General features: G+C 41.5%; 1 protein-coding gene and 1 non-coding gene across 4 annotated transcripts in view; one reads left to right on the top strand and one right to left on the bottom strand.

Moving 5' to 3' along the window:
- The window catches only part of Ophn1 (oligophrenin 1), a 308,721-nt gene that overhangs the window by 106,170 nt on the left and 180,549 nt on the right, over positions 1 to 22,002 (top strand). For all 3 annotated transcript variants that reach the window (XM_076918793.1, XM_034485518.2, XM_076918794.1), the window contains exon 4: positions 19,910 to 19,971. In XM_076918793.1, the coding sequence (XP_076774908.1) occupies positions 19,910 to 19,971 (62 nt within the window). The remainder of the gene's footprint in view (positions 1 to 19,909; positions 19,972 to 22,002) is intronic.
- LOC117695684 (U6 spliceosomal RNA) lies at positions 466 to 572 on the bottom strand. The gene has a single exon (XR_004604709.1). It is a non-coding gene; the product is annotated as a U6 spliceosomal RNA (small nuclear RNA).

The raw sequence follows: 22,002 nt of genomic DNA, 5'->3' as shown, positions 1-22,002 counted from the left end.
AATAAAAGAAAGCGAGGAAGAGAATCTGAAGGTACAAATAAACATGGAAGTGTGCCACTTTCTTTTTTTTTCCTTTTTTATTAGATCTTTCATTTACACTTCAGATGCCATCCCCTTTCCCCATCCCCCCCTTAGAAAACCCCTATCCCATGCCCCCTTTTCCTTTTTACATTTATACATTTTTTTAAAAATAATGTTAATCATAGGCTTTATAAGTTTGGTATTGTTCAATCAGAGGTGTAACCCACTACTCAACTTAGATATATCAACTATCTTTGACTGGTGGAGATACATGAACATCTGCCTCCCTGTCTCCCCCCTCTTTCTCTCTTTCATCACCTAGCTTCTCCTCTCTTTCTTCTTCTCCTCTTCTTACTCCTTTTCTTCCTCTCAGTACTCCTCCTACCTTAGCTCCTCCTACACATCACCCTTCCTGTTAAAAGGAAACTTTTCTCTCAAAATAAAAAAAATATGGAACGCTTCACGAATTTGTGTGTCATCCTTGTACAGGGGCCATGCTAATCTTCTCTGTATTGTTCCAATTTTAGTATATGTGCTGCCGAAGCGAGCACAGTGTGCCACTTTCAAAGGAAAGAAAAAAAATAATAAAGAAATAACATAGACAATGTAGGGGTTAATGACATACCTCTAATCCTGGCACCTGTGAGATAGAGACAGAAAGATTTGAAGTTTAAGGTTATCCTTGTCTACATAGTTAGTTTGATGCTAGTCTGTAGTGCATAGATCCTATTTCAAAAAAAAGAAGAGAATGTAGACAGACAGAAGACACATAGACAGACAGACAGACAGAGACTATGCTGCAAGTCCTGTTAAAGCTATGTTGGCCAGTTCCTTCAGTGTAGACAATTAGATCTGTAGAATTGCTTATACTCCTTTATCTATTTGGAAAGCAAGTCTAAAAATAACCCAGAGTAACCATAACCCAAACCACAAGAGGAAAAGCTTTTAGAGTGTTTTTTTTTTTTTTTAAAGATAGGTTTTCACATAGAGGAGACAATCCTTGAAACTCACTGTAGCTGATTCGGATGGTTCTCTTGCATCCACCCAAATGCTGAGTTACCCATGCTCACCACCACCCCTGGTTTTTTTCTTCTTAAACTTTAGGACCCCTCATAACAGTTCATAAGTTTCATTTGTGGCTTAAATTTTTGCTACAGCCCCGAGTGGAGCCATTGGGCTGTTACATTTTTAAAACAATATATTTTAATTTTAAAAATTATACGTTGAGGGGAATACTTGAGTGTGGTTGCTCCAAGAGACCAGAAGAAGGTGGCCAACCCTTGAAACTGGAGTCAAGGGCATTTGTTAGCTGAGCCACAATACATGGGATGGGGAGGGTACTGAGAACTGAACTCCAGCCCTCTGAAAGAGCAATAAGTATTCTTAACTGATGATCCACTGTCTCTTGGACCCTGATTTTATTCTTGAAATGACTTTTAACAATGATGAGTGAGACTAGTGAGGCTAGCCACAGCTCCTCTTCCATTTTTTCCTTCTAACATTTTGATAAGTTCCTACCATACCCAACACTGGCCTCAGTTTTCACAACCCCCAGATTTTAGCATTCCAAGTGCTGAGGATACAGGCATGCCTCACTGTGTCTAGCTTGCTGTATTGGGATATTGTCTTAGGGTTTTACTGCTGTGAGCAGACACGGTGACCAAGGCAAGTTTTACAAAGAACAACATTTAATTGGGGCTGGCTTACAGGTTCTGAGGTTCAGTCCATTATCATCAAGGTGGGAAACATAGCAGCATCTAGGCAGGCATAGAGCTGGAGGAACTGGGAGTTCTACATCTTGTTCTGAAGGTAAACAGAAGACTGTCCTCAGGCAGGTAGCAAGAGGGTCTCAAAGTCCACCCCCACAGTGAAGCACTTTCTCTAATAAAACTACACCACCTCCAACATAAGCCTTACCTCTTAATAGTGCCACTCCCTGGGCCAAGAATATTCAAACCAACACACACACACACACACACGCGCGCGCACACAGAGTTTTCTTTCTTTCTTTCTTTCTTTTTTTTTTTTTTTACATCCCAACTACAGTTTCCCCATCCGCCCTCCAGTCTTTCTCCCATGGATATCAACTAAACATGGCATACCAAGTTGCAGTAAGACTAGGTATCCCCTATTAAGGCTAGACTAGGCAACCCAGTAGGAGAGAAAGAATCTCTAAAGCAGGCAACAGAGTCAGAGATAACCCCTTCTCCTACGGTTAGGAGTCTCACAAGCAAGAAGACAAAGCCACACAACTGTAACATATATGCAGAGGGCCTAGGTCAGTTTTATTCAGGCTTCCTGGTTGTTAGTTCAATCATTGTGAGCTCCTATGAGCCCAGGTTGATTGATTCTGTGCATTTTCTTGTGTTATCTTTGACCCGCCCCTGGCTCCTACAATCCTTCCTCCCCCTCTTCTACAGTATTCCCCAAACTCCACCTAATGTTTGGCTGTGTGTTTCTACATCTGTTTCTATCAGCTGCTGGAGAAAGCCTCTCTTATGACAACTGGGCTAGGCCCCAATCTATGGGTATATCAGAATATCATTAGGATTAGATCTTCCAGCTATCCAGCCTCTGGGTACTGCCCCTCCACCTCCCAAGGCAGTGTCACGGGGAGGATGGAGGAGAGAATTGTGGAAGAGGCAACTGCAATCTGGGAAGAGGGAATCTCTGGGATGGGCTAGAAATTTAGTACAATGGAAACTCTCAGCAATCTATGAGGGTGACCCTAGCTAAGGGATGGGGGATAAGGAGTCTGAACTGGCCATCTGTAATCAGGCAAGAATTCCAATGCAGCAATTGGGACACCATCCTAGCCATAAAACCTTTGCTCTACAATTTATCCTGCCTATAAGATGTGCTGGGATTTTATCTTATTATTATTATTTTTTTGAGATGATGGAGCCTCACTATCTAGTTTTGGCTAGCCTAGAACTCATTATATAGACTAGGCTGGCCTAGAACTCATAGAGACACACCTGCCTCTACCTCCATAGTGCTGGGATTAAGAGTGTATGCATCACTATCCTGTTGGTCTAGCTTCTTTTCTTTTTCTGTCTTGTTTAAGTGGGATTTTAAATCAATTAATCTTGATTCATAAATCTATATGTATGTACTTGTCATAAGGAGCCACCGTTGAGTTCTCTTTTTGTCTTGTTTGTCTCAGCATAATTTTCTGTAGTTTTTTTGTAATCATAGTATACATATACCTTGATTTTTCTTCATACACACAATTAAAAGGTATTTCAAAAAATTCTTGCAATATATTTTGAGATTTTTCACTTACCTCAACTCCTTCCAGATCTCTCTCACCTCTCTACCTGCTCACTTCATGTTTTTCTCTTTCAAAACCCTATGAAAAGCTATTTTTTAGTTTGTCTGTCATACTTAAAATTTTTTATATTCGGCTTCTTATACATAATGCGACGTCATAGACATTTTACTGTGTTCATAAAATTTTATGTAATGTTCTTTTAAAGAAGCTATAAAATTAGTCTCTTAAGTGATACGCACAATAATTTCTTAGATACTTTTTAGACATCTTAATTGGTTTTAGTTATTCACCATCATTAATAATGCTGAGGGCCTACCTTGACTCTAAAGGCTTTTCTTGTGGTCTGGGATCTTTTCCAATGGATTTTCTAGATAAAAAGAGTGTAGGCAGTTGTAAGCCATCTGATCAATATTGACAACATTATTGAAAGATTATGATACATTTTGGAAGGTACTGTTTATTTTAACATTGTAAAATGTTTGCTTACTCTTATTGAACTTCAATTTTCTCATCACTACAACGATAAGAATGATTGATATTAGACATGAAATATATATTATATATATATTTTTTTCTTCACCTTTCTTAGCTTTTTGTTATTTTCTTCTTGAAAATTTCCAGGGAGTGTTAATTCTTGCCCAAATCTCCTTTTAATATTTAGCAGCTGCTTGACATTATAAAAGAATGTGGCAAACAATTTTCCTATCCATGATTATAGTGGTTGGGGTCTGGCATCATGTTGTTGATTATAGGGCTGGTCTTCGGCAGGGTGTTTTGCTTCCTTTTCTGTAGCCAGTTTTCCTAGTCATCATTTCTTTTATCTGAAGAGGGAGCAGGAAGTGCTCTCTAGTGACTCTTCTCTTCTACAGCATGCTACTGCATGGTTTGGGCTTCTTATTAAAGCCATTAATTTCTTTTCTTTTCACTTTGAAAACCAAGATAGCATACAACAATAAATAAAGGTGACTATGAGAGGAGAGAGAGAGAAAGAGAGAGAGGGAGGGAGGGAGAGGGGAAAGAACGAGAACAAACGTTTGGAGAACAAATGAATAGACATAAAAAGGATGTGACATTAGCATTTTGGCTGTTTCTAGTTACACCTTTTTATCTTAAATCTATAGAATATGCATTGAAGTGCAACTCCTTTCTGGCAATGTAGTCAGCTTTGTGACTTTGTCATAAAGTCACTCTTGTCCAATGATCTTGGGACAATCAAGTTCCAATTTTTGTTTTTAATTTCCTCAGGACTAAAATAATTTCAGCCCTGATGGTCCCTGCCTATGATCCCAGTATTCAATTATTAATGTAGGTTTACAAACCTGGACTATATAATAAGTCCATGGCTAGCCTGAGCTACATAGTAAGACCACATTGTTCAAAATAAAAACAATGAAATTAGTTAGTTGGAGTGAGAGAGCAGAACCATGAGATTTTGGATAGTAAATATCTGGAATGCAGATGCTGTTTTGACTTTGCTAAATATTTATTGCCTCATGCCATATATTTTTGTAATATTTTGGAGTCTACCATCAACAAACACATTTATAGTACATTTTACAGGCCAAGACAGAGAACAATGAACTTCTTTTAAATTAGGTTCTTCTTGACTCAGTAGCTTAACTCTAAATTAATTTAACAATTACTGAAGACCTCATTAATGGAAAGTCAGGAGCAAGATCCTGGTGTGATAAATGCATGTCTATAAACCTAGCCCTTGGGATATGGAGGCAGGAGGATCATGAGTGGAAGGCTATCCCTTGTCTGCATATTGAGTTCAAGGTCATCTTAGGCTACCTGAGACCCCTACCCCGACCCCTGTCCTAGAGAAAAGGATCAGGCCGAATATGGCAGCATATGCTAATCTAAGTGCTTGGCAGATTGACACAGAAGGGTTACATCAAGTTTTAGGCTTCAAAAAATACAAAACCAACAAATCAAAAAAGTAAATAAATAAGATGGGGCAGAAGAAGTAGCCCATTCATTGGTACCCACTCAGTGCTAGTGTACTTGTCTAGGACATATAAAACCCAGGTTCAGTTTGGTCTTTAACAAAATGTCTGAATGTTTTCTCAGGAGCATTGGTGGATAAGTCACCTTCAAAGTGTGATAATCTATAAAAACAGCAAATTCACTTGGGAAACATTTTCATCCTTAACCTTTTCTTAACTCAGAATTTTTTTTTTTGTTTTGTTTTTCAAGACAGGGTTTCTCTGTGTAGCCCTGGCTGTCCTGGAACTCACTCTGTAGACCAGGCTGGCCTTGAACTCAGAAATCTGCCTGCTTCTGCCTCTCAAGTGCTGGGATTAAAGGCGTGCACCATCACTGCCCAGCCAGAATTTTATTTAAATGAATGCAGCAACAAATAACAGTGTATTCAGTTTTAAAAATATGTTAATATTTGGAACAGCAATGAGCTTTGTGGCATTTTATCTTGCTGTGTGTTCCCATTGCCTTTAAAAATGCTGTGTGGTAACTTTGAGAACTAATTGCATGGGCTGGAGAGATGGCTTAGTGGTTAAGAACACTGAGGTCCTGAGTTCAATTCCCAGCAATCACATGGTGATTCACAACCATCTGTAATGGGATCTGATGCCCTCTTCTGGTGTGTCTGTTCACTGCAACTGTGTACTCACATTCATAAAATAAATGGATCCTTTTTTTTTTTTTTTAAAAAAAAGAAAACTAATTGCATAATCCTAGAACATGTGAAAACCATGATTTTTGTAGCCATTTGAGAAAGCAGAATGACTTTTCACTTCCTCAAGTTCTGGGAATTATGGTTTCTACAACTTGTCTTATTTGAAATGACTCAGAGCTTACTTGTTTCCAAGTGTTTTTTTCCTGAACATTTTAAAAATAAAATTGGGTGGGTAGGGAAGTTGGGAGAGGTTCTGGGAGGAATTGGTGGAGGGAAGAAACATGATCAAAACATACTTTATTAATTTTTAGAATAAATATAAAAAGGATATACTCAATAGGAATGGTTTAGAACTCGTTACTGCAGGCAGCAGAAAGAAAAAAATAGCAAATAAATTGCTGGACAGTAATCATATAAGGTAAAAGGAGAATAAGCACCTTTGAGAGCTCTGGAAAGCTGTGGCATATTCTTGGAACTCTTGGTCATGTGTATGTATAGAGCTTTGTACATGCCCAGTGTTAGGTAGAAAAGAACTGAGAAAGCCCTGTTCTGCCACTTTTAGATGACTTTGAGTCTCTGAACAAGAAGCAAGTGAAGGCTGGAACAGAATTGTAAATTGCCTGGCTCCATGCTGAAAACACACCCTCAAACACATACAGAAACAGTTCAACAAAGGCTGTGTCACTTAGGGCTTCTGTTGCTGGGGAGAGGCTCCATGACCAAGACAACTCTTTAATAAGGACTACATTTAATTGGGGCTGGCCTACATGTTCTGAGTTCTAATCCATTATTGTCACGGTGGGAACATTGGCAGTATGCAGGCTGACTTGGTGCTGAAGATGGAGCCCAGAGTTCTACATCTGGATTGGCAGGCAACAGGAAGAGAAAATGAACCCCTGGGACTGGCTTGAGCTTTTGAAACCTCAAAGTCCACTCTCAGTGAAACAATTCCTGCAACAAGGCCACATCTTCTAATAGTGCCCCTTGTTATGGTCCTACTGAGGATATTTTTATTTAGATTGCCACATTCTACTCCCCTGGTCCCTATAGGCTTGTAGTCATATCGTAATGCAAAATATATTTAATCCTATGTCGAAAGTGCCCAGTCTATCAGCACTCTTTAAACATCCAAAGTTCCAAGTCTCTCCTGAGACTCACGACTCTCTTTAAGTGCAGTCCTCTGAGAATTTAAAAGAAAAAAAATCAGATCACGTACTTCCAACATACAATGACACAGAATATACATTACCATTCCAAAATGGAGGAAAGGGAACATAGTGGAAAAAATACCTGGCCAAAGCAAGACTGAAAAACTAGCTAGGCAAACTCCAAACACCACACTTGTATGTCTGGAATCAAAGCTGCAACTCCTTTCAGCTTTTTTGACTACAACATACTTCTTTCCCTTGGGCTGGTTCCACTCCTTGTTACCAGATCTCCTTGGCAGATATCTCACAACTATGGCATCCCCAACATCTTAGGGTCTCTAAGGCAATCCAGGCTTCACCCTTACAGCTTCATGTAATCACCTCTCTAGACTTCTTTCAGGGACATCCTAACCCTTTGTAACTTTAATTTTTTCAAACCTTATTTTTAATAATGGTTCTTAAATGCTTTAACCTCCCTTGTAACCTACCACCCACCAGAGGTAGTGGAAAAGAAAGGATACAGGGGGTGGGGTGGAGGGAAGTGGAACTGTTTAGAAAGGTTTTTTTGGAGCAACTCCCATCTGTATTGTCTGGAAATAATCAGTTCAGTTCACAGATTAGCAGCCAGCGGCAGCTCAATCCACTTGCAAACACCTCATTGCTACACCAGAAGTCCAATTCCTTAGAGTTGGGTTAGCAACAGAGGTGACACCTCTGAGTCACCAAGTCTAGCAGTGACAGCCTCAGAGATACCAGAAGTTCTCTACTATGCCTTTCTCAGGGAATTGAAGATCATCGAAGACAGGAGACCCACTAACATTACACAGCTAGCTCTATAAGCAAGCCAAGCTCAGCCTCTGTCACTCTATGAAATCCTATTTCTACCCTCCAAACATCATGTGTCCTCCTCGTGCCTTGCTTCAGCACGGCTCTTGCCTCAGCATGTGTATCCAATCAGCCTGAGTCTTTGGAAGCAGCAACAAACTGCAGCACACCACCAGAAGTTCTTTGGTGTGTTTCTCTCTATGGAGGCCTGACAAATGCAGCTCAACTACACAATGTAAGGCAGACCAATACATGTGTGTTGTTAGCAAAGAATCCTTCATCACGTGTCCTTTCATGTATTTGCCTTAGCAGAACATCCTCTCTGTGTCTGCTTCAGCACAACATTCCTTCACAAGTCTGCCTTGGCCTTCCACACCTGTGTCTACTTTAACAAAAACATTCCTTCACATGTTTGCTCCAGTAAAACACCATTCAACAGACTTTCCAAAGAACCCTTAAGTTTCCACTTTCACCTTTGAAACATGCATGGCCTCAGTGGCTTTTCTTAGTTGAGGAGGGAGATTCCATGATGCCTTTCTGGTATCCTTGACTCTAAAGCCAGAACCATGTGGCCAAAGTTGCCAAGTTCTACTGCTTTCTGGGGCTAGAACATGGACCCCTTGTTCAAATGCATTTCTACCAGCTTACTGTTTTCCATGGTTTCCTTTTCTGCATAATCTTGACTGTCCTGGAACTTGCTCTGTAGACCAGATTTGCCTTGAACTCTGAGATCTGCCTGCCTCTGCCTCTGGAGTGTTGGGATTAAAGATGCACCACCATGTAACGCGCGCCCCCAAAATCCCTTTTCGCCCGCGAATAAGGACAGGAGGCGATACGGGTTTACTGCCACGAGGAACTTTTTACTACCGCACACGATAAAGCGGAAAGACCCAAGAAACCGGAAGAGGGTCCCTTAAATACACCCTAGAGTGACGTATTCACTTCTGAAGGGCTGCTTGCTCACTACCCAGTATTACGCCTCGGGATAGGCCAGTGGTTTGGCGCTCTTTCTGCCTAGCAGCTGCGCAGAATGATTGTTTACTGCTGGGGAACCATGCGGCCAGCGCCATGTTGGAAAACGCACGTGTGCAGCCACAGCGGCTCACTACATCTCTCCCTGTTTAAATTATTAATATGAAACAGCCTTTTGCCTATTAAATGTAGTACCAAATAAGATTCGAACTCAAACCCGATCAAGCAAACTCCATCTTGGGGGGGAGTAAGCGATCAAGAGCTTATAGCCCGAAGATTTTTTCCTTACCCTTCCAGGTGCCATGGAAACGAGTCCTCTGGGTGCATGGGCTAAGGAAAATATAAAGAGAATTGACACCCATCCCTGTGCAATGGAGTATATATATAGCTCCCAGGAGTGCAAGGGCTGTCAACCTATTATCTGGTATCACAATTATTTAGGCAAGAGCTGACTGGACAAGACTTCTCATCTACCCAGTGCAAATGAGCCGAGCTCTTGGGGTGCATAGACTGAGAATGTCTCTGTCATAGGCTATTTCTAGCCTAGATCATCAAATTTCAGGGAGGATGCTTGCCCCAGGGCTGCGCGTGCTTAGGCTTAGAGCTACCTTGTCACGTATTTGCTGGGCTTGAGCTTACAAACCATCCATCTATGAATACTAGTTCACATCCTAGAAGTGTATCACGCAGGCCTATTCCGGCTCTTAGGAAAGAAAGAAAGAAGGAAAGAAAAGGCAGAAGAAATTTATTTTTAAGAAGTAAAATCTCCACGGGCAGCAGGTTTCATCCGCTGGAAATCCGAGCTTGTAATCACGGCTGTATCTGGTCCAACTTCCCATTCCACTTTCCTTTTAAGTAAGCAGAAAGATTATGGCTTTAAATAAATGTATCATTCACAAATCTCAGAGGTGAAATACCTGGATATGGGGTCATTGAGACACAGCTCATTTGAGCCATATCTGCGAGCTGTATCAAGTGTGCTTGGAGCGAATAAACTCTCTGATTGACCAACACATCCACTTTCTGTGGGAGGGTCAAAAGCCTCAGAGGTTTTTTCTGAAATTTGATTAGCAACAGTAGCTGCTGTGATTTGATTAACCATGTCTGAGTCAGCTGTTACAGCTGCAATTTGTAGGGATGGTAATAGCAGCGATAAGGGCTGCAGTTATATTAGAATCTCCTTTCTTGTCAGGATAAAATCAAGGTCTCAGACGTCTGAACGGGGATAGGGATCAGAGTGGTAAACTGGCTATTAGACCTGCTTATAGAAAAGCAGACCAGCACTGTAATATAAAGCGAGTTACATTGGTACAAGTTAGCAGCAGCAACGCCTTTTAAGAAGGCAAGGGCATAGGTTTTTGAGAAGCAGATAGGTTAACCATCTAAATTTACTGTATATACTAGGAACCCGATTTTGGAGAGTCCAAATGGGAGCTGAGAGCGTCTGCAGATGAATCCTTCGGGGGGTCCTTTTCAGGAACCGCGAGTCGCCGCGTCAGTCGCTCTGGCAGCCAAAATGGATTGTCTTCCCCCTGTGGAAACACACAGACCGCTCCCCGGGATCTTATTAAAATAGGATCCGGGCCTTTCCATAGACCAGTCAAAACATCTTTCCATTTTACCATTTCTTTTGGCCTAGTTGGTTCCAGGCAATGTCGATCAGCCGCTGAATTGCCTTGACTGTCCAAATTCAGAAAGTTGAGGGTAAAAAGTGCCAGAGAAATAATAGCTCGTGGCACCGTGGGCAGAGCTTCCTCAACTTCTCCCTTTTGTTTTATCAAATAAGTTTTAAGGGTGCGGTGAGCACGCTCAATGATGCCCTGTCCCTGGGGGTTATAAGGAAGACCCGTCAGGTGTGTCACTTCCATATGGCGACAAAATTGTTTAAATTTTTGAGAAGTGTAGGCTGGCCCATTGTCCGTTTTAAGGATTTTAGGCTTTCCCCAAGCACTCCAAGCTTCGAGGCAATGTTGAATAACATGGGCCGCCTTTTCTCCGGTCAAAGGAGAGGCAAATATAACTCCAGAACAAGTATCAATAGAAACATGCAAATATTGTAATTTACCAAAGGATGGGATGTGGGTAACATCCATTTGCCAGATTTGTAAGGGCCTGATTCCCCGAGGGTTAACTCCTGTATGGGGAACAGGTAGGAAATGACAGCAGTTTTGGCATTGAGTAACAATATCTCTGGCCTCCCTTCTAGAGATGTTAAATCGACATCTTAATGTCTCAGCTGTCACATGAAACCTTTTGTGAAAAGCTTTAGCCAAATCTAACTTTGGTGAAAGGGCAAATGCAATTAACCTTGTGGCTCGATCTGCCAGGTCATTGCCACGGGACATAGGTCCCGGTAAGCCTGAGTGAGCCCTAATATGAGTTATAAAGACCGGGGATCTACGCTTAGCCAGGGTAAGCTGAATCTTTTGAAAAACTTCCACAAGTCTGCTAGATGTCTTAATTAACCCAGCAACTTCCAATGCTTTTACTGCATTAACCACATAGAAGGAATCTGAAACAATATTTAAGGGACCTGGAAATATTTCCAGAACCTCTGACACCACTAAGCATTCCACCATTTGAGGTGAGGTTTCATGATATTGTTTGGATGTAACTTTATCATTAACCACATAGGCACCTATTCCTGTTTTTGACCCATCCGTATAAACTACCATTCCATCTGGGAGCGGCTCCTGAGACACAATACGTGGAAATATGATAGCTTGAGTTAAAGCAAATTGTAAGATGGGATGCTTAGGATAATGATTATCTATTTGACCATTGAAGGAAGTAACCAGCACTGCCCACACATCAGAGGTCGCCGTTAATATTTGGACTTGGTGAGCAGTATAAGGCACTATTAAAACCTTAGGCTCTCTTCCAAAATGAGTAATAGCCGCTTTTAGCCCTTGAAGGGCAAGCTGAGCGACTGCATCTGGATACCTTTCAATGATCTTTGCAGGAGACGCATTAGGGTGGACCCATAACAAGGGCCCCTCCTGCCATAATACAGCAGTTGGTAAGTGTCTAGTTTTAAAAACACATAAGTCAAAGGTTTTGGTTTCATCTATGCGTTTCAACTGGGCGTCTTGCAAAGCGTTTTCTACTACTTGCAGAGCACGGCTCGCAGCTGGTGTTAAGGCCCTTGGTGAGGAAATATGAGCATCTCCTTCTAAAATATCAAATAAAGGTTTCAGCTCGGCCGAGGGAATTTTTAAAAACGGTCTTAACCAATTTATATCACCTAATAATTTCTGAAAATCATTTAAAGTATGTAAATGGTCTCTACGAATCTCCAATTTCTGAGGAATTATCTTTTCTGGATAGATAACTGTCCCTAAAAAGGAACCAATCTCTGAAAATTGAACTTTCTCAGTAGCAACATTTAGACCCCACTGTTCTAAGGTTTTTAATAATAAGGGGTATGAGGTCTGTAAAGTACCTAAATCCTTATGACACATAATAATATCATCTGTATAATGAGCCAGCAACAGCGAAGGAAATTGCTTCTTAATTGGCTCGAGGGCCATTTGAACATACAGCTGACATATGGTAGGGCTGTTGGCCATGCCCTGAGGCAGGACTTTCCACTGATATCTCTTATCAGGTTCAAAACGATTAACAGTAGGTAATGTAAACGCAAATCTTGGCCTATCTTGTGGACATAAGGGAATAGAGAAAAAACAATCTTTAATATCTATAATTATAATTTTCCACTGCTTAGGCAAGGCAGAGAGTAGAGGCAAACCTCGTTGCACAGAGCCAAATAGTCGCATCTGTGCATTGACCGCTCTTAAATCATGTAAAAGCCTCCATTTCCCGGATTTTTTTTAATAACGAATATAGGTGTATTCCAGGGGGAGGTAGAAGGTTCTAAATGACCGAGCTGCACTTGTTCTTTAATTAGTTTTGTAGCAGCTTCCAATTTCTCAGAGGATAATGACCACTGAGGTACCCAGACGGCCTCCTCTGTGAGCCAGGGTATGGGTATAGAGCCCTCAGTGGCAGCTAGGAAAAACCCAGTCCTTGCCTTCCTGCGTTTGATTCTTGTGAGACAGGATCTAACCTTCCTTGTTCGTTCCTGCCAAGACCTTTCCCTTCTTTAAATCCCATGCTTTTCATAATGTTTACAGCTTGTGGGGAGTATTCACTGGTCAGAACTAGCCCTAGGCCCTGTAAAATGTCCCTTCCCCAGAGGTTGACGGGGAGGGGAAGCACATAAGGTATAAAACTTCCTGTCTGACCCTCTGCTGCCTTCCAAGTCAACGAGCGGGAGCTGACTGCAGGGCTGGCTTCATATCCCAATCCTTGTAGGGAGTGAGATGATTTCTCTACAGGCCATGCCTTAGGCCACCAATTAGCGGAAATGATACTTTTATCCGCTCCTGAGTCCAGAATTCCGGTAAATTTCTTCCCCTCTATTGCTAACTGTAAGGTGGGTCTAGTTTTAAAATCAACCACCAGATGAGCGAAGTCAGTTCCTGAGGAACCAAGCCCCTGAGAACCTCTAAGCTTCTCAGTGGATGGAAAACAATCATGTAAGCTTGGAAGAACAATCAATTGAGCGATCCTATCTCCAGGGGAGATAGAGAATACACCTTGTGGGCTAGAACAGAGAACTTGAAGTTCTCCGGTATAATCCTGATCTATTACACCGGGGTGTACCACAAGCCCTTTTAAGGTGAGAGAGGAACGGCCTAATATAAGACCAACGCTTCTCTCTGGCAGGGGGCCTCTGTAATCGACCGGGATCGGCTGCACCCCCATGTGTGGCATTAATAAGACTCGGGAGGTGGAGCACAGGTCCAGTCCTGCGGAACCCCTTGTGGCTCTGCAGCGAACAGAGTCTCCTGAGTGTTCTGCAGTGTCCCATATCTTTTGGGGCCCTGGGATCTCGGGCCCGCATATCCGTTTTTTGAAAATTTTTCCTCCTTAATGGCTGACAGATTTGGGGGGAGAATTTGACCTTTTATATCCCTAATAGAACGGCAATTTTGAGCCAAATGATAGCCTTTTCCACACCTAGTGCACAGTTTCGTTGGTATTTGATTATTTGGGCACTCCCTTTTTCTATGTCCGGCCTTCCCACAGGCATAGCACCGGGCCATATGTTTTGACGGGAAGGTTCCACGATTCTGACCCTTAAGCAGCATTGCCGCCATTTCTAAGTTCGCCGCCGCGAGCCCTGCGTTAGTAAGAGGACCTCCCAATCCTCGGCACACTCTTAACCAATCTTGTAACCCCTTAGCTCTCCGCGGCGCACGCAATAGCGGCACGGCATTCCGCCGTGGCGTTTTCAAAAACCATCTGTTCTATTAGCGGCATCGACTGTTCTGGATCCCCAAAGATTCTACCCGCTGCCTCGGTCATCCGCGCCACAAAGTCAGAGAACGACTCATTAGCTGCCTGAATTATCTTGGACAAATAAAGGTTACTGCCTTCCTTCCTAGGGAGGGACTTCCACGCCTTTATCGCAGCTGCTGCTGTCTGCGCGTAGACCTGCCAAGGATGAGCGGTCTGGTCATTCGCGTGTACGCCAACTCCCGCTAGCATATCAAAAGTCCATAATTCCTGTCCCTCAGTATTTGCATTAATCCTAGCTTGTGCTTGTAACGCCTCATGCCACAAGGCCTTCCACTCTAGGTATTGGCCCATATTGTTAAGTACCGCCTTCACTGTGTTCTGCCAATCTCCTGGAGTCATGGCGGCTGTAGCTAACCTCTCTACTTGGGCTACAGTAAAGTTAGCTCCAATTCCATATGCGCGCACTGCTTCCGCTAATTCTTTGACCTGTCTATAATCTACGGGAGCATAAACGCGGGCGCCTTCTGCCGCTTCAAAGACCGGAAATGCAAGCTGTAGCTGCCTCTGATCCGCCGGGCTGAGGAATGAGTTAGGGCCTCCGCCCGAATCGTAAGTTGGAGGCAAGAGTGGGGCTGAGGAATTCAAAGGCTTTCTTAGTCTTACTTTGGGACCGCCAGCCTTAGTACAGGCAGCTGGTTCCTGCCCCAGGCCCTCTTCCTCTCCTTGTGTTAGATCTTCCTCGGAGCTGCTAAGGTGTATGGAAGCAGGCTCCTTAATTGGGTGCGGGGGTTCCCGCTTCTCTTCACCAGCCGGTGAACGTTTGCTAGCTTTAACAGGCCCTGCAGTGGCCTGTATCCCTCCTGAACATTCTTTCCTATAACCAAACTCTCTGGCCAGTCTCTCTCCAGACTTCTTCGTCTGTTTCTCTTTTCCCAACCCTATGGCTGAGCACCTGTTGCCACATCCTGGTTCTGATAGCTTAGAGCAGACCTTTTTTGAAACCTCTCCACTCCTATTAGCTGTGCCTCGAGCTAGTTCCTCACAACAAAAATAGACTGTCAACGAAAACCACACAAGGCCAGCTACTACAGCAGCGGCAGTGAATGAAAATTCGGTCGCAACAAAGGTCTCCACGCCAAGCATACCTTCCAGGATGCACCTCGAGTTCCGCAGTTTGTAACCCGTCCCCAAGCTTGGGTGGTCTCCCGCAGCGCCTTAAAATTTCCCGGGTTAATCGGCACCAGATGTAACGCGCGCCCCCAAAATCCCTTTTCGCCCGCGAATAAGGACAGGAGGCGATACGGGTTTACTGCCACGAGGAACTTTTTACTACCGCACACGATAAAGCGGAAAGACCCAAGAAACCGGAAGAGGGTCCCTTAAATACACCCTAGAGTGACGTATTCACTTCTGAAGGGCTGCTTGCTCACTACCCAGTATTACGCCTCGGGATAGGCCAGTGGTTTGGCGCTCTTTCTGCCTAGCAGCTGCGCAGAATGATTGTTTACTGCTGGGGAACCATGCGGCCAGCGCCATGTTGGAAAACGCACGTGTGCAGCCACAGCGGCTCACTACACCACCACACCTACCATTATGTGATTCCTTAATTTCTGTCTACTTTTCTTTACTTCCTTTTCATAAATTGGAAGCTGGGTGAGGTCTTGCTCTGAGGTCACCACTCCCTTTATTTTATTTAGCATCAGACTTTTATTTAATCTGTTTACATTTCCTTGTGCCCCCTTTCTCCTCAAACTGTACGTTTGGTATTTTTCCTTGCTTAGCTTGCTGCTTTTAATATTAGATTTTCATAATTATGGCTACCAATAACCAAGCAACACAGTCAACTCTAGGCTGTCTGGAAATACCCTCTGCCAAAGCTGTTAATCAAGAACTCTTCAAGTTATCCTCAGGCAGATATTTTGGACAAGGGCAGAAAACAGCCACTTTTTTAATGAAAATATAACAACAACAATCTCCTCTGAGCCCTCTTGAGCTGGACTCCCATAGTTCAAGTCATTTTTAGCATCACTCTCTCCCATGCATCCTTCTAAAATGGCCCATTAAACCCTGCTTAAAGTGTCCATTTGCTCTTCTAGTCCAGAGCCCCAAAGTGTTCCATATTCTTCCTTGTGGTCAGGCCAATCACAGAAGTACCCCAGTCCCTGGTACTAACTTCCTATTGCTTTGATGAAACACCACGACCAAAAAGCAAGGTGGAGAGGAAAAGATTTATTTAGCTTATGCTTCCACATTTCAGTTCCTCATTGAAGGAAGTCATGACAGGAATTCAAACAGAACAGGGACTTGGAGGCAGAAGCTGATGCAGACCACGGAGGGGTGCTGCTTACTGACTTGCCCTCCATGACTTGCTCAGTTTGCTATCTTATAGAAGCTAGGACCACCAGACAGGGATGATACTACCCACAATGGGCTGGGCTTTCCTTCATCAGTTGCTAATGTGCTTTACAGAAATGTTCTTTAAAGAAAATCCTTTACAGCTGGATCTTATAGGGGCCTTTTCAATTGAGGTTTCCTCCTTTCATATAACCTCTATGTATCAAATTGACATAAGACTAGCCAGCACAGTCACAGGTTCGAACCGTTTAAAGGAATCTCTTTCTGGTTCTGGCACCGCAGGCCTGGTTGAAGCTGCTTAGGCAGATTATATGTTCAAGGACTGTCTGGGCTATACAGTGAGTTAAAATTCAGCTTGGCCTATTTACTGTGGTCCATACTTTCCTTAAAGCCAAATGAGGTCTGGGGATGTAGCTCAATTAGGGTGTATCATTTGCCTGGCACCATGAAGCTTTAAATTTAATCCCTAATATTGAAAGGGAAAGGGAGAATAAATTTTCTTCCTTGGATAGAGATTTTAATGACCTAATGTGACAGACTACAGTCTTTGTGAAGCCATTAAATAAAGAGATTAATAAGAGCAGCAAACCTAGGAAAGGATGGGGAATCTGATTTTTATAATTGCCACATTACATTACTTAAACTATTTCTCATAAAAATATATGTGGGGTGAGATTGCAAAAAGTAATCCACTAACACAGGAGGTAAATGAAATTATTAGAAACTTCCTGAGGACCTCAGACATTGATTTCTTTGACAAATACTTTTTAATTGGCTATTTTAAATATATTTAATTAAAGAAAACCATGTCAAAAAAACCCTGAAGAAATGAATGAGAACAATTTCCCACAAAGAAAATCAATATAAAGACTGAAAATATTTTTAGAAGGAAACAGCTAAATATTTAAATTTTAAAAGTACAATAAATTAAAATCACCACAGTGGCTGAATATCAGATTTGTACAGCAAGTAGAAAAGATCAACAAACCCAAGGAGTAAAGAAAAAATAATTGAAGGCACTCATTTGAAGACTTGGAACAGTTACTATATTATGGATTAAAGGGTTTTACTGCTGCAAACAGACACCATGACCAAGACAACTCTTATAAAGTACAACATTTAATTGGGGATGGCTTACAGGTTCAGAGATCTAGCCATTATCATCATGGTGGAAAGCATGGCAGTGATCATTCAGACATGGTGCTGTAGAAGGAGCTCAGAGTTCTACATCTTGATCCAAAGGCAGCCAGGGGAAGACTGGGTTCCATACTGGGTGGAACTTGAGTGTATATGTGAGACCTCAAAGCCCACCTTCATAGTGACATACTTTCTCCAACAAGACCACAACTACTCCATCAAGGCCATACATCCTAATAGGGCCACTCCCTATGGGCCAACCATTCACACACATGAGTCTGTGGGTGTCATTCCTATTCAAACCATGTTTGTTCCACTGTGTGAAATACAATTAGAGAATAGTGGGAGTGGTGGAAAGTTAAAAAAAAGTGAACTTAGGGCTTGACAGATGGCTCTGATTAAGAGCACTTGCTGTTCTTCCAGAGGTCCCAGGTTCCATTACTATTGGCCACATGGTGTCTTACAATGGTCTGCAACTCCTGTTCCAATCTAGGGGATCCATGTCCTCTTCTGTCCTTCACCTAAGAAGTGTAGCGGATAGAAGTGTAGACCCTTTGTTAAATCAAAAAATAGGTTTCAATAAATGCAAACAATAAAAAAAATGATTCCTGACCGTAGTTGATTAGCAACCAATAACAAAGTTTTGAAATGTACAAATTTGTGAAAATTAATTAGCACATTCCAAAAATAATTAATAGATTAAAGAAGGAGTCTATCAGAAGTCTTTTTCTTAAAAAGAACTAATTTAGGGACTGGATATGTTATTGTAGGCTTGTAGTCCTAGCACTTGGGAGCCTTAGAGAGGCCAGCTACACATCTTGAAACCAACCAATCAATCAAACAAACAAATATCTGGACACATTTGTTTGCCCAGGATTTCATGTTTCCTGCAATTGAGATTCCATTTGAGAATGTTTTTTGCTGCTTATGGTGGGAAGTTGGGGAATTTGAAGACACAATAAAATCTATTTATCTTGTGTGCATGAAAAAAAATGAAACCCAGGGTGGAGCAGTGAATTGCTGTCACCCTGCAAGTAAGTGGCAGAATTGGCTCTAGAAGGGGAGAAATGATAGTATTAGCTACTTCATATACATAGTCCACATTTGAAACATAATTTGGTTGTTAGAAAGAACTAGGCACTTGAGTAGATGATCATGACTCTTGATAAGTAAGGCAGCTGAAGCTTAGAGAGATCAAGTCATTCACACAAAGTCTCCCAGGAAGCAAACGATAGAACAAAACTTCCAGTCCAGGCTTACCTCTCTCTAAAATTTGTCTTCTCTTTCTTTATAGTGTTCACTAAGCTAAAATCCTTTTCATTTAATACCCCACCTAGTGTTTTTTTTTAAATATATATGTTCATTGCTTATCTGCAATACTGTAAAATCTTTATCAGTAGAAATACTTAAAAACAGTGCAAGGAGATAGGTTTAGGGTTAAGATATAAGGAAGGAACTTTTATAACTTGTTTTCTGAGACACATGGATACCCTATAGCCCAGGTTGGCCTTGTTCTCACTCTGTAGCCAAGGGTCACTTTGAGCTTATGTTCCTAACACAGTTTTGTTTATTCATACCAGGAGAGAAGCCCCTGATAGTTCTAAGTATGACTATGAAGATTAAATACAATATTGTCCATGAAATAACTCTCTCTAGTTGGGGATTAGCAAAAAAACCAAAAAGACAAAGACAAAGAAGAGTAATATTCAATAGGTACTGAACCTGTCATCCTGTGTACTGTAGATGGAGTTTTGGGTTCAAACTCTATCTTAGAGAAACTGACCTAAGGTTAAACTCAAGCTAACTAACAGGCTGGTCCCTAGAACAAGTTTCCAGGTTATTCCCCTACAATTCTGCATCTCCAGGTTATCAGACTGCCCCTGACACTTCACTTTCTAACAACCACCAATCGGGAAAAAACCAGAAGTTAAGTTAATGGTTTGGCTCCCAGCACCAGCCACTTATATTAAATGCCAGAATGGCTCCCCCCAATCAGATGTGTACCAGGCTAGATAACCCTTCTTGCTTCTATAAATGCTTGCTTAAAACTGGGCTTAGGGCCCCCTCCCATTCTCCTGCGTTAGAGACAGTGATATGGCCCAAGCTCAAGCTTGAATAGAGACCCTAATGCAATTGCATCGGATTTGGCTCCTTAGTGGTCTTTTGGGGTTCATGAACGTTTCATGGCACAACAGTACCATTACTAACTTGCCTTATATTTTCTTCTCTTACCAGCGGAATCATTCAAGGAGTTTGCTGAATTGCTCAATGAAGTAGAAAATGAGAGGATGATGATGGTAGGTCACTGTATTGGTAAGGGGTTCTGTAAAGCAACAGAATCATTTGGACGAGTATATATTGAAAGGGAATGTATCAGATTAACTTACCCTATATGAATGCCTAGTTCAACAATGTACATTGGAGAGGCTGGGAACCTAGTAGCTGCTCAATCAATAAGGCCAGATGCCTTTGAAATCCCAATATAGCACTGAAGGATTTCTGAAGCATCTCTGGTCTTTAGTCCGTGTTAGAAGGCTAAGAAGCTGGGTTGTAATATCACCAAAGGGTGGCAGCCACAGCAGCTATATAGGGCAGAGGTATTTACCAGCAGGCAGTGAAAGGTGAGCAGACAAAACACACCACTACTTTTCCTTCAGAGCTCTTTGTATCTGCATCACCACTTTGGGGGATGGTCTTCCTTTGTTCAGTTTGTCCTTTCATGAAGTACTCTCACCAACACTCCTGGGGTATCTTACCAGATCCCAGATCCAATCAAATAAACAAGCAAACTAACCATAATAAGTGTCTTTTTCAGAGCAGAACTAAAATTTTATTCTCACTCAATTCATCATTTTTTCTTTTTGTATTTTTTGTATATGAGGCTGTTTTGCTGGCATATATGTTTGTGTCTCATATGTGTGTCAGATAACTACAGAGGCCAGAAGAGGGGTCCCTTGGAACTGAACTTACATATTGGTTGTAACCCACCACGTGTGTGTGCTAGGAATTGAACCTGGGTCCTTTAGAAGGGCAATTAGTGCTCATAAAAATTTTTAAAATGTCATCATGAAATACAAGATCATCCAACTTCACTTATTCTGATATCTCTTATGAGTTTGGTACATTTGGGTCTATGATTTTTGAAGGATTCAAGATCTTTAATTTTTACCATGTGGGTATCTAGTCCCCTTTTCTTCACACCCACTCCAGCATTTGTTGTTGGTTGTTTTGTTGATCTTTACTATTCTGACTGGGGTAAGATGAGGTATTAAAGTTGTTTTGATTTGTATGTCTCTAGTTGTTGGGGATGATGAATATATTTTTAGATATTTTGTAGCCATTTTTTTTTTTGTTTGAGAACTGTCTGCTCAGATACCAGTCAGTATTCTTGAATGGGTCATTTGTAGTTTTGACCTTTTTGTTTTTTTTTTGTTTTTTTTTTTCTTAATATACTCTCGATGTTAGTTCTTGGTCAGATATATAAGTGGCAAAGATTTTCTCCAGTCACGTTCATATGCTTCCTCTTTATTTAGATGATTGTTTCTTCAGCCATGCAGAAGCTTTTTATTGTTAGTAAGTCCCACTTGTCAATTGTTGACCTTAATTCTTGTGCAAATAGAGTCCTATTGAGAAAGTCTTTTCCTGTACATATGGTGTAGGTACTGCTTGGATTTCCTTCTAGGAGTTTCAGCATTTTGGCTTTCACATTGAGGTGTTTGATCTGTTTGCAGGTAGTTTTTAGGCAAGGTGGTAGATCCAGGCCTAAATTCATTCTTCTGCAAATGGAATTCCAGTTTTCCCAGAATCATTTGTTGAAAATGTTTTCTTTTACTTTTTTTTCAGTATAGGTTTTTGTCACCTTTGTCAAATAATAAATTACTGAAGCTATGTGTACTCATTTTTGGTCTTCAGTTTTGTTCTATTGGTCCCCATGTGTATTTTTGTGCTTTTATTACTATTCTGCTGTCTTACTGAATTTGTTATCATTTCCAGGAGTTTTCAGGTAGAACTTCTAATGTCTAATGTGTAATAAATAGCATATCATGTGCAAATAATGATAGTATGACTTTTTACTATTTGTTTCTTTTAAATTACCTTTTATCTTACCTTGTTCAGCAAATTTATTTGGGACAGTAGCAAGGAAAGGCTTTGTTTGGCTAACATATTTAAGGTAGGAACTTAAACCAGGTGAGCAACTCAAGGCAAGATCTGATGCAGAAGCCATAGAAGAATTCTGCTTACTGCCTTGCTCCTCATGGTTTGCTCAGCCTTATTTTTTTCAAAAAATATTTTTTAAAAACTTTTGAGGTAATAATTATAATATATCT

The sequence above is a fragment of the Arvicanthis niloticus genome, chromosome X (assembly GCF_011762505.2).
Source record: "Arvicanthis niloticus isolate mArvNil1 chromosome X, mArvNil1.pat.X, whole genome shotgun sequence".
NCBI classification, from domain to species: Eukaryota; Metazoa; Chordata; class Mammalia; order Rodentia; family Muridae; genus Arvicanthis; species Arvicanthis niloticus.
This window is presented reverse-complemented; position numbering and strand designations above follow the sequence as displayed.